At 40.7% G+C, this 13,875-nt stretch overlaps 1 protein-coding gene across 3 annotated transcripts; it reads left to right on the forward strand.

Annotated features, from left to right (window-relative positions):
* Positions 1-237: 237 nt before the first annotated feature.
* On the forward strand, positions 238-13,631 carry uchl1 (ubiquitin carboxyl-terminal esterase L1 (ubiquitin thiolesterase)). Of its 3 annotated transcripts, none has more exons than XM_072568142.1 (8): positions 238-264; positions 523-651; positions 8,576-8,726; positions 9,121-9,206; positions 9,281-9,328; positions 12,335-12,404; positions 12,947-13,005; positions 13,165-13,631. In XM_072568142.1, the coding sequence occupies exons 1-8, from the start codon at positions 253-255 to the stop codon at positions 13,249-13,251; spliced, it is 642 nt and encodes a 213-aa protein (XP_072424243.1). In that variant the 5' UTR covers positions 238-252; the 3' UTR covers positions 13,252-13,631. The 3 variants fall into 3 exon arrangements, with proteins under 3 accessions (XP_072424243.1, XP_072424261.1, XP_072424252.1); XM_072568151.1 differs by lacking the exon at positions 238-264 and adding an exon at positions 346-364; XM_072568160.1 differs by lacking the exon at positions 9,281-9,328.
* The last annotated feature ends 244 nt before the right edge of the window (positions 13,632-13,875 follow it).

Consider the following 13,875-nt stretch of genomic DNA (forward strand, 5'->3'; position numbering starts at 1 on the left):
GCGTATTAAAGCCCCGCCTTTTGCTGGGGGCCTGGCAGACAGTGTGTTTGTTCACAGACTGGGTTCTTCTCTCTCAGATACAGACACAGGTACTGAGCTAGCTGAAAGATAGCAATAATGGAGTGGAAACCAATGGAAATCAACCCTGAGGTAGTAATCTCCTTTAGCCGCGTCATTGAAAGCGGCTTTGCTTTTATTTTAAAAGTTGTTGGTCCTGGCGTGTTTTAACTGATTATTATTTTTTTCTTTCAGATGCTGAACAAAGTAAGTGCGTAGCACGGATTCACCAAAACGCTAATTATCAGCAAATATTTTGGCTGGTCTCGATTTAAGTTAAGCTAGACAATCTCTTACTGTGAAAATGGTTATTAAATTTTAAAGAATAAAAGTCTTTAGTTTATTTAATAATAAACACTGCTTTAATCATATTCTCGATAAGCTCTTTAACCTATAAATCGTTTTACATATAAAAATTATCTAATGATTTTTGTGCTTTAACAAGATTCTTGCTTTCTACGTCAGTGTTTGTCTCGTCTGGGTGTGGCATCGAGCTGGAAGTTCGTGGATGTCTTAGGTTTAGAAAATGAATCCCTCTCCATGGTACCGTCGCCAGTGTGTGCTTTAATGTTACTATTTCCTTTAAGCCAACAGGTAGGGTGCTAGCTACTTTCTGAAGCAAATTGTAGTTTAAGTATAAACTAGATGTTGGAATGCGCACTAGAATATTGGACAATAACAATGTTAATATGCTGCATCATCCTTTTAATGGGCTTAAACAGCTACTACACTACTAGCATGAGTCAGCAATGATGTCATTGTTGCATAGCTAGCTTTTCTTTATTTCCTTTATTAAATTTTGTGAACTCCATTTAAATTCAGTGAATTTTTGAAATGTGGTATTTGTAACCTGTTCACTCGCTGTGATCTGAATCTAAGTGATTAAACAATGGTGCAATTCTCAACCTTTTCCTATTACAAATGGTGTAATGGAAACTGTCTGAAATGGTAGTCTCTTGATTCTAATTGGATTCATATCCATCTAAGCTCTGAAATTGATTTTTACTAAAATCTGACATTGCTTAGCAAGAACTAAGCATTCCTTAGCTCACCAGATGCTGATGAATTATTCTTTGTACAAGCTTGAATGTATTATGTATCCATGCTGACCTTGAATTCTCTTTTTTTAATCAACTGTTTGATCTTGTGATTCAGCAGTATAATGGCTGTAGTTAGTATTACTACAACATCAGGGAACTCTGGTTTGATTTCCACCCTCTAGTGTCTGCCTGGGCAGTTCACATTCTCTATCTGCCTCTCACAGGACAAAGATGTGCAGGGTATGTGGACTGATCATGCTAAATTGCCAATACTGTCTGGACTTGTGCAGGTTAGGTGTGGGGAATATAGGGTAGGAAGTGAGGTTCTTTAGAGACTAGGCTGAATGACCTGCTCCCACACTGCAGGGATTCTGATTCTACACTTCCAGTGTAAAGATCACATTTAGTATGGTTGAACTTTTTAAAATTTAAGCTCAATGTTTCTAACACTACCATTTTGAAGCAGAATTAAAACTGTTCTCAGTTGACAAAAGGAAGTTTTCTTCATGGGACTCCTCCCTCTGGATTTGAAGTTGCGGGGTGACGGAGGGTATAAATGAGGTGAATAGTATAGATTCCTTCTCTTCCCCCAGGTAAGAGTTCAAAACTTGAAGGTGGGATTGGAAAGATTTTTTAAAAGGGGCCTGAAAGGCATCTCTTTAGTGGGTAGCTCTCTAGGGAACAAACTGCGAGAGAAAGTGGTGAGTACAACTAACATTTTTTTGTGACATTAGACAGCTGTATGAATCAGTTAGAACGATGAGCCAAGTAGAGCTAGCTTAGTTTGGGTAACTTGGCATGGATGAGTTGGACCAAAGGGTCTTTCTATGGTCAACGGACTAAATTGATAGTCATAAGATAAGACTTTTGCTCAATGTCTGTGGATGCTCCGTAAGGCAGGAGCAGAACTGGTCCATTAAGCCTGATCTGCTTTAGGATCATGGCTGATCTAAATCCTCCCTTCTCCGTCCTGTCTCTCTTCCTTGCTGACTTAGATATTTATCCCTCAGCCTGAATTTGATAACAGGCTGTTGCGGTTGGGGACATGATACTAGATTTTCAACCCTCCAATTTCTCATACTCCTTTATTGAGATTATGCTGTTCCCTTGGACACCCGGGGGGGGGGGGGGGGGAAACTACCTTCCTACATCTATCCTGTCTGATCCTCTAAATTGTTTTGGGTAAGCTTATCTCATGGAGCATTTACTTCAGTACAATACTTGATGTCTTGTGACAGTCCCTGTATGCCTAGTGAACCTTCCTGGACTGCCTGAAATGCCAATAAACTTTCCTTGGAAACTTGGGCACAAGGCTGTTCAGTTTCCAGCTATGGTCTGACTAACTTGAGGTTTTGCCTTTAACTATGCTTTTTTTGTCAAAGACCAATTCACTTCACAATTGGCCAATAAATGTTCTGCTAGCTTTACATGCATGACTACTCCCAAATGACTCTCCTCTTTCTAGAGTCAGATGTACAGCATGGAAACAGACCCTTTGGTCTAACCCATCCATGCCAACCAGATAGCTCAAAGCAATCTAGTGTCTCTTGTCAGCACCTGGCCCATATCCTTCCAAACCCTTCCTATCCAAATGCCTCTGAAATGTTGCAATTGTACCAGCCTTCACCACTTCCTCTGGCAGTTCAATCCATATACGTACCACCCTCTTGTGGAAAAGGTTGCCCTGTAGGTCTCTTTTACATCTTTCCCTTAGTTCTGGACTCCCTGACCCCAGGGAAAAGACTTTGCCTGTTTATCCTATCCATGCCCCTCATAATTTTGTAAACCTAAGGTCAGCCTCTGTCACTCCTGGGAAAATAGCCCTAGCCTGTTCAGCCTCTCCCGATAGCTCAAATCCTCCAACCCTGGCAATATCCTTGTCAATCTTTCCAATAGGAAGGAGACCAGAATTGCATGCAATATTCCAACAGTGGCCTAACCAATGTCCTGTACAGCCGCAACATGACCTCCCAATTCCTGTGGTCAATATTCTGACCAATAAAGGAAAGCATACTAAACACTGCTTCACTATCCTATCTACCTGCAACTCCACTTTCAAGGAGCTATGAACCTGCACTCCAAGGTCTCTTTGTTCAGCAACGCTCCCTAGGACCGTACCATTAAGTATATAATTCCTGTTGAGATTTGATTTCCCAAAATGCAGCACCTTGCATTTATCTGAATTAAACTCCATCTGCCACTTTGCCCACTGGCCCACCTGGTCAAGATCCTATTATAATCTGAGGTAACCCTCTTTGTTGTCCACTACACCTCCAATTTGTCATCTGCAAACTTACTGTGTACCTCTTGTGCTTGCATCCAAATCACTTATGTAAAAGACAAAGTAGAGGACCACAACTCTAATCCTTGTGGCACTCTGGTCACAGGCCTCCAGTCAGAAAGACAACTCTCCTCCACCATCCTGTCTTCCTTTTGAGCTAATTCCATCCAAATGGTTAGTTCTCCGTTTTCTGCAAGATCTAACCTTGCTAATCAGTTTCCCATGGGAACCTTACTGAAGTCCATATAGATCACATCTACCACTCTGCCCTTATCAATCCTGTTATTTCCTTAAAATCGATCAAGTTTGTGATACATGATTTCCCCACACAGCCATGTTGACTATCCCTAATCAGTCCTTCCCTTTCCAAATGCATGTACATCCTATACATTGGGATTCCTGCCAACAACTTGCCCACCAGAGGTCTGGCTCACTGGTCTATAGTTCCTTGGCTTGTCTTTGCTACCTTCTTAAACAGTGACACCACATTTGCCAACATCCAGTCTTCTAGCACATCACTGACTACTGGTGATACCAATATCTGAGGCCCAGCAATCATTCTCTAGCTTCCCACAGTTCTGATACACTCAGGTCCTGGGAATTTCTCCACCTTTTTTACCTGCAAGGTTTATAGCTCAGCTAAAAAGTTTAGGGTGTAGGTTTGCTTGCTGAGCTGTGGGTTTGATATCCAGATGTTTTGTTACCTGGCTAGGTAACATCAGTGGTGACCTCCAAGTGCAGCCGAAGCTTCACCTTGGAGGTCACCACTGTTACCTAGCCAGATAATGAAATGTCTGGATAGCAAACCTACATCCTAAACCTTTTTACCTATTTCAAGATATCCAGCACTTTCTCTGTAATCTGGACACCTTTTTTTAAGAGATGTCACCATCTCTTTCCCTACAGTCTATCTTCTGTATATCCTCTTCCCAGTAAATACTGATGCAAAATACTCATTTAGTATCTTGCTTATTCCCTTCCCTTTCTGCAGCTCCACACGAAGGCTGTCTTGTTGATCCTCGAGGGGCCCTATTCTCTCCCTGGTTGCCCTTTCTGTCCTTAATGTATGCGTAAAAACCTTTGGAATTCTCCTTAATTCTATTTACCAAAGCTATCTCATGTCTCTTTTTTTTTGCCCTCTTGATTTCCCTCTTAAGCAGACTCCTAATTCCTTTATACTCTTCTAGGGTTCACTCTATCTACCCAATCTATACCTGAGATATGCTTCCTCCTTTTTCTTAACCAAACCCTCAATTTCTTTAGTCATCCAGCATTCCCTATACCTACCAGCCTTTCCCTTCACCCTGACAGGAATAGGAGAAAGTGAGGACTGCACATGCTGGGGGTCAGATTAAAAATCCTGCTGGAAAAGCACAACAGGTCAGGCAGCATCAAAGGAGAATTGGTGTTTTGGGTGTAAGTATATTCCTGAAGGACTTTCTTTGGATTCTTGTTGTTCCATTTCTGAAGGCTTCCCACTTTCCAGCTGTCCCTTTTTAACCTGCGAACATCTGCCCCCAATAGCTCTTGCAAGTTCTTGCCTAATACTGTCAAAATTGGCCTTTAACTTAGAACTTCAACTTTTAGATCTGGTCTATCCTTTTCCCTCACGTTTTAAATATAATAGAATTATGGTCAATGGCCCCAAAGTGCTATTAACCTCCTTCCTACAGTATATCAAGTGATTATCCATTTATTTAACTTGTCTGTATTCTCACTACTTGCCTTCTGTTTGTCATCAAGTTTGACTTGTATATTCACTCCTTGAATGCTGCCTGACCTGCTGTGCTTTTCCAGCAACACATTTTCAGCTCTGATCTCCAACATCTGCAGTCCTCACTGTCTCCTTTTTTTATATTCACCTGAGGAAAGTAAATATACACAAGTCAGTGTTTCAAGTACTTGTGGTCCTATTATAGGTTGTCATTTAAATGAGCCCAGGTGATTTCTTAGCCAATCCTCTTTCCATATTATACTGTCCCAATAATGCAGTAAAAATGCAAATACACTGCATTCACTTTTTTCCATGTCTATCCTGATTCTTTACACACATTTCATTTATATTCTAGTAACTTCACATGGCCATGCTGACTAATCTTCTTCTTCTTCTTCTTATTATTATTATTATTTTTATTATTATTATAAAAATGATTGATTAGTAGATAAACCTATATTCAAATCAATTCAACTGGCCTATATCTTTAGTGTCTAAATTAGTAAATTCTACAATCTCCCCACTTTCCAGAATAAGGACTCCTCCTGGAAGACTTGGCATCTATTCAGATCCCTAGTGTTCCCCTCCCTGTTTTGTCTGGGCAACTTTTTGTTTTTGCCCCTTGACTTCCCATTTACCTTGGCTTTTTCAATGGCGTTTTGTATTCATTAAATCTTGGTATGCTATAGTGGAGTGATCAATGTAGTTATAAGCTTTTTAATTTCAAACACTTCAACTTGGTGAGAAGCTAATCTATCTTGATTTAAGGTAGAGATTGGACAAATGATTGGCTCTCAAATGGGCAGCTATAAGTATCTAATCCAAGATGTATCTGCAAAATATTCAAGAATGAAGCCTCCTAAAAAGACTACACCCTTTTTCTGAAATGTAGTTTGGATCTTTCTAGGCAGAGATTCAGATGGGCACCCACTTCAGATTAAATGGCCCCATAACTATTCTATCAATATTACACTACTTGCCATGGAAAGTAAACCAATTGGGTGATCAGGGCCTAAACAGAAGGCAGCAGAGCTGCTATCAGATGACTCTCTTGGTTAAGATTACCTGACAACAAGTGTCATGAATCCAGGTTGAGTTTGCAGCTGAATAAGCAATATGTAGAAATCTCTCCAGCTGAGCTGGATTAGCTCTCTGCCTATATTTTGTCAACTAAGTTTGCTTGTTTTTTAAATCCATACATATTTATCTAGTTTAGTTCTGAGGCAATCTTATGGGTTTTTTTCTGCGTGAGTCACTTAGCCATAAGGCCCCAATTTTGGCAAATGAAACAGGAGTACCTTTTTTCATTGCTTCTACCAGAAGGTGGTGAATCTGTGGAACTCTGCCAGCTTGTGGCAGCCAAGACTGTTTAGGAACTCTTCATTAGTAAGAGGATCAGGTTACAGAAAATGGGCATGTGAAATGTCATCCACTATGGAATAGCAGAACAAACTGTGCTCTCAAAAGCACATTAGGCCAATGTCATACCTTAATGTTCCTTCTAACCCCACTATTGTTTCAACCTCTTAATAATTTAAAAATTGAGAAACTAATGTTGCCAAAATCAATTTAACAACTCACTTTCCAGTCTTGTTTAGGTCTCTATCTTCCATAACACACTCTTTGCTTATCCAGATGGAACCATTTTCATGTGACTTCAAGTGAAGTCCTATTTCTGACACTTTGGCTCTGTACACTTTTTTCATGCAGTTTCATTCCCAACCACTAGAGGACACTTGCGTTCAAGCTGTCTTTAATTCTGAAATAGCAAATAGTTAAGCATAGCTTTAACCAACTAGCTAAAGTCCTGAGGCTTTAGTAGTTCAATGATGCAAAGTAACTTAAAATAAGTGTACAATGCAAAAGAAATTCTGCATCAGTTCATCACATTCTTAACTGGTCACCCACTTTGACTGAAAGCAATTATCTTGATGCTAACTCTGGTGAACACTTACATTTAGCACCTCTTGCATAAATTTGGGTGCTTGGACACCCCAAATACAATTCTGAAGAAATTGCAAATCTGACTGAAAACCGGTCTCTTTCCAGGTGCAATCTACTAATACTTCAGAAACATCAGTACCTCATAGTTTTCAATTTGGTCTCCCTGTCTCTATAATCAACAAAACCTATTGCACCAAAGTTAATTCCTGTACACTAAGCATTTAAAGCTTTGTTTCCCTGATCCTAACTTTTGATTACAAACTCTCTGTTCTACCAGCAAGGTGCTATTTGATATCCCATGTTATGATCTCTTGTCTTGTAAGCCTTTGTCAAACTCTCTCTCCCCTCTTTAAGTTTTCTCTAGAGCCCTACCTGGTCAGGTTACCAGGACAGTCTCAGCATGGTTCAAGTGGAATTGACATGTAGCTGTTAGTCCTGTTCAGCCTTTAAGACTCTAAACTATTAGAGATCACTTTAAACTCTTGCCAGAAATGTTTTTTCTGTTTACTTGATCGTGTCATCTCCCTCTTGTGTATGATCATGAGGTCCCAACTCTTGGTCTGTGGCTAAGTCTTTAGCACAGACCATCAGGCCAATTTTAAATACAGTTCTAACTCTAAATACAACTTATGACCACTATACAATACACTGGTGTAGTAACTTTGTTTGTTTGCTTCTGGTCACTCTGACAACACTTTCATCAGGGTTTTGAATTAACACCTGCTAAAGATCATTAAATGTCTGAGCACAACTTTGATTTGGTCTCCCATTTGTTCTCTTGTAGCTGATATACTCTTAAGCTTAGCTTTTGAGCTGGCTGAGTGTTCTAGCAGTTCCAATGTCCAGTTGGACACCATGTATACCTTACCTGCCTACTTGGTTCCAAAGGGAATTTAAGTTTCCACTTGTGTGATGTGGGTATCACTGGCAGGCCAGCACTTATTGCCCACTCCAGTTGCCTGTGGTGATGAGCAGCTGCCTCAACCTGCTGCACCATGATCCCATTAAGAGGAATTTCCAGTGACCTAACAGGAACACTGATCTAGTTCCAAGTCAATGTTGAACCCTTCGGAAGGGAACTTGAAGGTGATGTCCTCGTATCTGCTCTTCAAGATGAAAGTGATCATGGGTTTGGAAGGTGCTGTCTGAGGATCTTTGCATTTCTGCATGATTGGGGTGCCAGTGTTGGACTAGGGTGTACAAAGTGTAGTATGATTTTTTTTTTTAAACCAGGTTGAATTAGCACCACTACCTTTTGAGTCTGTTCCTTCAGGTGCAAGCCACCTGATGAAGGAGCAGTGCTCTGAAAGCTCATTGGTTCCAATTTCAACCTGGTGTTTTTAACTCTGCATTTCTGCAGTTCATCTGGATGGATGCAATACCAGAAATCTCACCGACACTCAGTATGTACTATCTTCGCATGCTGCCCGCCACCCCCTTCCTCTCTTTCTTTCCCCCCCCCCCAAGCAGTCAGTCTTTTTCATGTGGGATTTAAGAAATCTACATGTAAACCTTTCTCTCTTTTTTTCCCTACCCCAGCATGAATCGTACAGGGACCGTCAAACATCAGAACTGAGTGGAAAGGGTATTGACTCCAAAGTTTACTTCTTGAAGCAGACCATTTCAAATTCATGTGGAACTGTTGGTCTTATCAATGCCATTGCTAACAATCAAGATAAACTTGACTTTGGTAAGTAAGCTGGATAATGTCTTGGGCAGTTCTGGTAAGGCCACTTACTACTAGCCTATTCCATTCCACACCTCCATTTCAGTAAATGTATTTAAAGACTTGTGCTCTTGTTTCAAGCTGAGTAATTGTCTAACATTAAACTGACTAGACTAGACCAATCTCATTGAACAGTCAGTAACCTGGATCTAAACTCCAACATATCAACTTCGTGCAGTCAGAATTCCTTCAATGACTAAGGGACCTGCTGTAGTGGTGTCCCTACACTAGACTAGAAGGTCCATGGTTTAAATCTCACTCTGACATGTGTAATAACATCTGAACTAGTTGATTAGTTAAATATTTTTAAATTGAATGAACTAATTTTAAAATAACAATCTTGTTGTTGTTGTTGCAGTGGAAGGCTCTATATTGAAAAGGTTTCTGAATGAGACCATGGACCTTTCAGCAGGAGAAAGAGCTAAGCAACTGGAACAAAACCAGGTGAAAAATTGTTCACTTTGACTAACTGGCATTCTGTTTACAGCACATTCTCAATGTTTCTACTTTATCTGCAGGAAATTAAATCAGCACATGATGCCACTGCAGAGGAGGGAGAGTGCCAGGTAAAAACTCTTGGATTTTTCAGAAGTACTTGTGGAAAGACCATCTATTTGTTGCTTATCTTGACTGACTGCAGTCAGTCTTGACAGCTTTGTAGGAATTCCCTGGTTCTAACTTGTGGAACTGGTAATGGGGAGAGGTGAGGCCTTAATTCAAAAGCAATCTGCATAGGGTGCTGGGTTAAACCAATCAATCTGTCCCAGTTGAAGATTTTGACTTGTTTCCTGTTTTTAAGGCTCCCATTGGGAAATTGGATGTTTGTACTTGACAAATTCACTCTATAATGTAGATCTAGTGCCCAAGATTGCAATACAAACTATCAATGCTGCTGGACCTCCATTGATTCAACCAAAGTTGAACAGATTGGCAGGTCCAATTCAATTAGTATTGTTCAAACAAATTCCAGGTCCACAGAGACAATTTGTTAAAAACAATGACTGCAGATGCTGAAAACCAAATACTGGATTAGTGGTGCTGGAAGAGCACAGCAGTTCAGGCAGCATCCAAGGAGCAGCGAAATCGATGTCTCGAGCCGAAACGTTGATTTCGCTGCTCCTTGGATGCTGTCTGAACTGCTGTGCTCTTCCAGCACCACTAATCCATTCCACAGAGACCATTATCCAGGGGCAATTCAGCTTCTAATTGACAATTCATTGCAAATGAACACTACTTGGTTAACTGCTAGTTATCCTGATTCAGCCAGTGGATAACCTGTAACTGACCACATTAGATTAGATTACTTAGTGTGGAAACAGGCCCTTCGGCCCAACGAGTCCACACCGACTCGCCGAAGCGTAACCCACCCATTCCTGTACATTTACCCCTTTACCTAACACTACAGGCAATTTTAGCATAGCCAATTCACATTGGCCTGACCTGCACATCTTTGGACTGTGGGAGGAAACCAGAGCACCCGGAGGAAACCCACGCAGACACGGGGAGAATGTGCAAACTCCACTCAGTCAGTCACCTGAGTCAGGAATTGAACCCAGGTCTCTGGCGCTGTGAGGCAGCAGTGCTAACCACTATGCCACCATGCCACCCCAGTCAACATCTGGACAATACAATTATCTGTGTGAATAACATAGTTTCTACTCATGCTGGTTTTGAGGATTCCTGAGCTAGTTCACAACCAAAATCTTCTCAATGGCTGACTGTCTTATTGACTTTTTAAAAAAATGTTTTTCAGATATCTGGGTCATTAGTCAGTAGCCCCTTAGTTTTAGCTGGATTTGCTTCATCCTCCTGATACTTCTGCAGTGCTTATTGTAAAATGACATTTGTTTACAATCATGGGTGATGTCACTTGATCTGTAAATCAGTTTTCCTCTAACTTATTGCCTCCACCTACATAATCTGCACTTGCAGAAGCAGGAACTGATGCTGATCTGTTGTCGTCTGCAATAACAGACCATCTGGGCCAGTGTTTCAGGCCCTACAAAAACTTGATCCTCTAATGAGCCTGATGTATCCATGCAAGCAATCAAGACTGAAGCTGACTCCAGTCAGGGTAGCTGTATCCTAGCCTTCAGCCAGTGTTAATCTGTATGGAAGCTAGAGGTAACAGGCACCATATACAGCAAATTCTGTGGGACCCTGCCTTCACTACTTCAACACCACAAACTAAACACTGGCATATACCCAGCAGTGGGCACAATTGTCCAGGAATGTAACTAGCCAGGTTGTTTCTAATCTGTCTACTTGTGTAGAATCACTTGTCCATTTAGCTCCACCAGCCCACTCAGATCTGGCTGTCATCATGTTTTGCCAGAGGGGGAAAAAAGTGAATGACACTCCTTGAGTGGAGTCAATGGGAGTGTGAGGGGAGGTCATTCTGTAGTAGAAATCACCTTGTGTGGATTGGTAGCTTGAGGTTAATTATTTCAGTCCTGGACTTTGTTACAAATGCTGATCCTTTTCTCTCCCTGATTTATTATGACACCTGCAGCAGGTAGGACTTGATGCCAGGCTTCTGGCTCAGATATAGGGGAAGTATCACTCTTCCTCAGTGACTCCAAGACTTGTGCAGAATTGGAGGGGTGTGTTTAATGTCCAATTATCAAATGTTCTAACCAACCTATTCAGATGCTGCCCACTTCTGGAACAGGTGGGGCATGGATCTCGGTCTCCTCCAGAGGAAGGACACTACCATTGCACAAGAGTACCCTACTCCCTAGTGTTAACTTAAACCATCTTGAGCTGCTTAAATGATTGCAACAAATTGTCACAAGCAGCAAGTGGTAGCATTCTGCTACTTAAGCAGCCTGTCATGAGCAAGATGTGCACAAGGACAGCATTGAACCTGATTATACTAGCCATGAATATTAAATGTGCACCATTAGCAGGGGTTTCAGTGGTGTAGAATTTCTATTCTCCCTTTAAGGAGGGGGGGTGGGTGGTAGTTTAAAACAGCAGCTGCAAGGAAGAATTGCAGATCACTTGCATGATTGCATTGATTAGTGAATATACTCTACTTCTGCTTTTCCATCTTATTCTTCACCCCCTCTAACTTCAGATGTAGAGTTTTTTTTATGTATGAGGAAATTAGACCTATATGGAGACTAAAAGCAAATTGCTGGAGAAACTTCACAGGTCTAGCAACATTGAGATTTACTCTGCTTTATCTCAAATGTTGCCTGACCCCAAGCTGTTTGCAATTTGTGGGGTACTAGCATCTACAGTTTTCCTTGTACAGGAAACTAGAGCTGATCAGCTTAATTGGCTGAGCAGTACACCTGCCATATTGTGGCTTCAATTTCTGCACCAGATGAGGTTACTAAAAGTCCTATCTACTCAATCTCTCCCAAGATCTCTTGGCCCTTCAGTCAAACTCTCTCCTCAAGCCTGTTAAGGCTCTGGTTCTACCTCTTCACTTTGCACAAGCCATAATGTAAAGTTAGTTGCTAAACTTTAAAATTCTGTCTGTGCTTTTTATTGAAGTAATAATGCCATAGCAGGCATGCGCTATTTAAAACATGCAACTAACTTGTGCACTTCTTCTTCAATAGGTACATGAAGATGGCACAAACTTCCATTTTATCACTTTTGTGGGTATAGATGAGCACCTCTATGAACTAGGTAAACCTTGACATTTTCCTAATGTTACTTTAGTGCATCTATTTAAAAGATGGATATCAAATCAGTTTCTGTATAGGGAGGTCCATGTAAACAATATCACTGACCATGCACTGCATGAATAGAACTTTCATTAATAAAGGTTATGAAGTGCAAGTGTTGAAGCACTTCAACATTACAGGTTTAAATTCTTCCAAAGGTTAAAAATCTCAACACCAGGTTATAGTCAAAGAGCTTTATTTGGCAGCACCATCTTCCTGAGTACTGCCGAAGGAAGACCAGTACTCCAACAGCTAGCACTTCCAAATAAAGCTCTTGGGCTTAACTTGGTGTTGAGATCTTAAATTTGTACACCCCAGTTCAACTCTAGTAACTCAATAAATTCTTCCAATAGATTAACTAACTAGCAGACACATAAGACATTACTACTACTTCTGACACCAGTTCTTCACTTTCACAACTGCATCCTCAACCTTGGTCATCTAGAAAACTTCTGTCTTGTGTACTTTAAATGTGAAAAGTGAACTTATTTTCTTTTCTTAAAGATGGAAGAATGCCATTCCCTATTGACCATGGAGAAACATCAAATGATCAATTCTTACAGGTTTGTTTCAATGACACTCCTTTTTAATAAGCATCCCCTCAAACAGCCTCATCCATTGCTTTAACTTGCTAAATTGGCATTAGTCCATCAAAAGCACTCCTGTTTTGTGCTGAGCAAAACTAAACTAGAATTTTAAAATATCTTATCTCCTCTCTGTAGGATTCAGCAAAGATATGTAGACAATTTATGGAGCGTGATCAAGGAGAAGTTCGCTTCACTGCTGTGGCCCTCAGCAAAGCCTCTTGAATGTCAAGTGCACAATCACTTCAATGTACTGTTTTAAGCTTTCTGAATGCTTTGCTTAACTTTATTGGGGTACTTTTGCACTTGTGTAGAAGTCTTTAATGGCTGGCATTTCTGCACCCCTTTGTGTAATATTGTTATCTTTGGATTGTAGACCAGTGTTTGCTTTAGAATATAAATATTGGATTGTGATGTTTCATGCCTAACATGCAGTGTAATTGGTCAGTCATTTTTAAGTGGCAAAGCATTCTGCACCTTTCTGACTAAAGTTGAAGGTTAGCTGCAGGGATTTGTAGGAAGCTTGTTCAGTTCCACACTGTGCCTCTTTACAGCTACCCCTGCCAACACTGGCTGTAACCTGAAATAAAAAAAAATGAAAGCAACACCACCTTGTTTGATGTTCTAATTCAGTAGAACTTTAATCTCTGCATGGGTGCCAACACTAGCTTTTGCCTGGCAAGTCCAGATAACTAACAACTGCATGGTTGACCTAATCTCTGGCACTCCTGAACCATTCACATTTTAATGCTGTATGTCTGAAGTTCTCATTAAATTTTAATCTCAAACCTAACCTATCAGTTCATTTTTCACCTAAGGCTGTTTTCTAAAACTTGAAATGGCTTGAAT

Source organism: Chiloscyllium punctatum, chromosome 1 (genome assembly GCF_047496795.1).
Source record: "Chiloscyllium punctatum isolate Juve2018m chromosome 1, sChiPun1.3, whole genome shotgun sequence".
Classification (NCBI taxonomy): Eukaryota; Metazoa; Chordata; class Chondrichthyes; order Orectolobiformes; family Hemiscylliidae; genus Chiloscyllium; species Chiloscyllium punctatum.